The 2782-nt window shown below is 38.6% G+C and overlaps 1 protein-coding gene across 1 annotated transcript; it reads right to left on the reverse strand.

Annotated features, from left to right (window-relative positions):
• Window positions 1-211: 211 nt before the first annotated feature.
• On the reverse strand, window positions 212-1322 carry LOC124363850 (neuropeptide CCHamide-1 receptor-like). The gene has a single exon (XM_046819112.1). The coding sequence runs from the start codon at window positions 1301-1303 to the stop codon at window positions 212-214; it is 1092 nt and encodes a 363-aa protein (XP_046675068.1). The 5' UTR covers window positions 1304-1322.
• Window positions 1323-2782: the final 1460 nt, after the last annotated feature.

Consider the following 2782-nt stretch of genomic DNA (forward strand, 5'->3'; position numbering starts at 1 on the left):
TGCGATAAATTACTATGTAAGTTAGATATTCCAAGGCAAAAAGGATCAAATATATAGTGAAACGAAGAAGTTTCATTTTTACCAATCACATACTACCTGTATCAATATACTATAAAACGTGCTGATAGTTGTATTACTACAATACATGCTAAATTAAACCAAATAATGTCGGTCAGTTGCGGTCGAGCGTGGTGACACACCATACAAATCGTCAGGACTTGTCACTGTGGCTGATCGAGTAGTGACTGGTCATCACGGAGTTGTGTCTGCGGAAGGTCAAGCTGTTGAGATGACTCAGAGTATTGTCACCGATTTCGTTGGTGGGCCTCACACAGCAGAACAGGTACTGGTTGAAGTGTTTGCGAAACGCTTTGCTCACAAAGTACAGAGCGATGGGATTGATGCAAGAGTTGATATAACTGAGGCAGAAGCCGATGATGCGGAAAGCGTGCCAGAAGTCATCGTAGTCGTCATGTGAAGATGGATAGAAGTGGAACCACAACATGAATATGTGATAAGGCAGAAAACACATTATGAATATGATAACGAAAGCTAGGACCATCTTGGCGACTTTCTTCCTCGCCTGGATCTGATTCGACTGGCTCTTGCAGGGGTTGTGTTCGCCGGGTAGGGTTCTGGTGCTGAGCACGAGATGCCTGGCCATGAGCACGTAGAAACCTGCGATCACACACAGAGGAATTGCGTAGTAAGCAAGGAATTTAAAAAGGACCATTCCTTTCTCGTACGTAGAACCGTATTGCCTCGGGAAGGGCGAGCAGTACAAGATCGTATGGTTGTCTTGCACATCTGCAGACTGGACATTGGAGAATATGGCTGCAGGTAGAGCCAGTATCAAAGACATGATCCAGATAAGTACTGCCGTGATGATGGTGAGCGGCTTGGAGGAGATGTGACTTCTGATGGGGTTGACGATGTCACAGTACCTCTCGGCACTGAGTGCGGTCAGAGTGAACACGGACACGCCGATGGAGACGTCCTTGGTCGCTTCGGACAGTTTGCAGATCAGCTCGCCCCAGGGCCACGACTCTATCGTGTACAGAGTGGATGTGAAAGGCACGCAACTAACGATTACGAGCAGATCTCCCAGAGCAAGACTGAATATATAAGTGTTGGGAACGTTCCTCATGGTGCGGTGACAAGCGAAGATGAAGACCAGTGTACCGTTCCCCAGCACTCCCACTAGGAAGATGATCGCAAACACTACTGGCACAATGTACGTCTCCGGTCGTTCAGAGTAAGGAACGTAGCCAACCAATTCAGTATCATTCTCGTAACCGTGCATCCATCCAGAGGCGTTTCTCTGGGAATCCATAGCTGGTTCTGTAACAACGAATTGAATAGTTATTAAAATTATGATTAAGCTGTAATGGAATCTATAATGAGCTGATATTATAGTATATTTCTTCGTTTCCAAGATCGGTTCTAAATTCAAAAATGTAAATTAAACAAAATAAATCCAAGCATTAAATTCATGACACTCAGTTGTTTTATTCATAATTTAAATATTGAAGTCACGGGAGTTATGTTATATAGCCTGACTTCTTTCATTAATCGGGATTCATATAAAATCCTTACATGCACGTGTTCTCTCTGTATATGATGGGGAGCTGCCTGATTTTATTTTGATTTCTTTTTATTTCCTCCCACGACACTAATTAGGTGAACACGTAATGTTCTTGTTTTCTTAAAGAGAATTTTTAAGGATTATAATTGTATTTTTTTAGCACAGTATGTAAAGATACTATTATACGATTGCCTATGTGACCAAACTTGTTCTAAAAATCAGATTTACCTATAAAATCCTCGCGGCTTTTTATTTTTATTTATTTATATAGTTTTAAATAGGTATTATCATTTTTAGAAAAAATCTTTTAAAGAACAATCTTATTTAGTGTGAGAAACTATTTTTGTATGATATTTTTTTATTTTAAAATAACATTTTCAGTCAGTTACCGTCATTGTTCGCTCCTCTGTATTACTGATAAACAGAAACTATGAGAAATATTACAGTTTAATGTTATGTATATGATTTCATATAACCTAGAGATAATCAAGAGTATAAAATGCTACTTGTGGTATTATTTTAACATTTCAATATAGAAAGCACTGCTATTTCATAATTATTTTCTATTTCTTATGCTGCGATAGATAATCAGTTAGTTACCGTACTTTTGTGTAATTAAACTAGCACGATAAAGGTAGTGGGCTTGGTGCCAGAAAGGTTCTACGGTGCACATATGTTAGATGAGGGATCAATAGAGAAACGGTAGACAAATACAGGCGGGCTGTCATTTGTCTCACAGTGAGACAGCATGTGGCTGGCTGATTGACACAGCTTTGAAAGGATTGCAGTGTTTAAACAACGATTAGGAGGCAATTGTCTCCTGATTTTTTCACTTTTATTCATGAAACAAAGCAGTTCAAATTAAATTACAGTGGTTAGCTTATTGATGATATATTTATAGCCCTACATTGAAGTGGTTGTGGTGGAGTTCCTGTTTTCCTATGTGTTTTGCCAGTTAGGAAGATCTCTGATTGTTTTGTTTCCTATGGCTCTATTTCTCAAGATATTTATTTTAAAGTGCTCAAAATTGTTTAAGTAAATATAATTTTGAATCTGAGCAAAGGAAGAAGACAAATTAAGACGTCATTGAATAAAAAAAAGAGAAGCATAGAAGTGCAAGAATTATATTTTAAGTTAAGCCGTAAAATAGTAAGCATGATGCTCCTAAAAAAGTTAATGATATGCGAACATTCCTGG

The sequence above is a fragment of the Homalodisca vitripennis genome, chromosome 5 (genome assembly GCF_021130785.1).
Source record: "Homalodisca vitripennis isolate AUS2020 chromosome 5, UT_GWSS_2.1, whole genome shotgun sequence".
In the NCBI taxonomy this organism is placed as follows: Eukaryota; Metazoa; Arthropoda; class Insecta; order Hemiptera; family Cicadellidae; genus Homalodisca; species Homalodisca vitripennis.

Excerpts from the sequence above, each read along its gene's own strand:
- LOC124363850 (XM_046819112.1), bottom strand. The coding sequence starts at position 1,303 with ATGCACGGTTACGAGAATGATACTGAATTGGTTGGCTACGTTCCTTAC.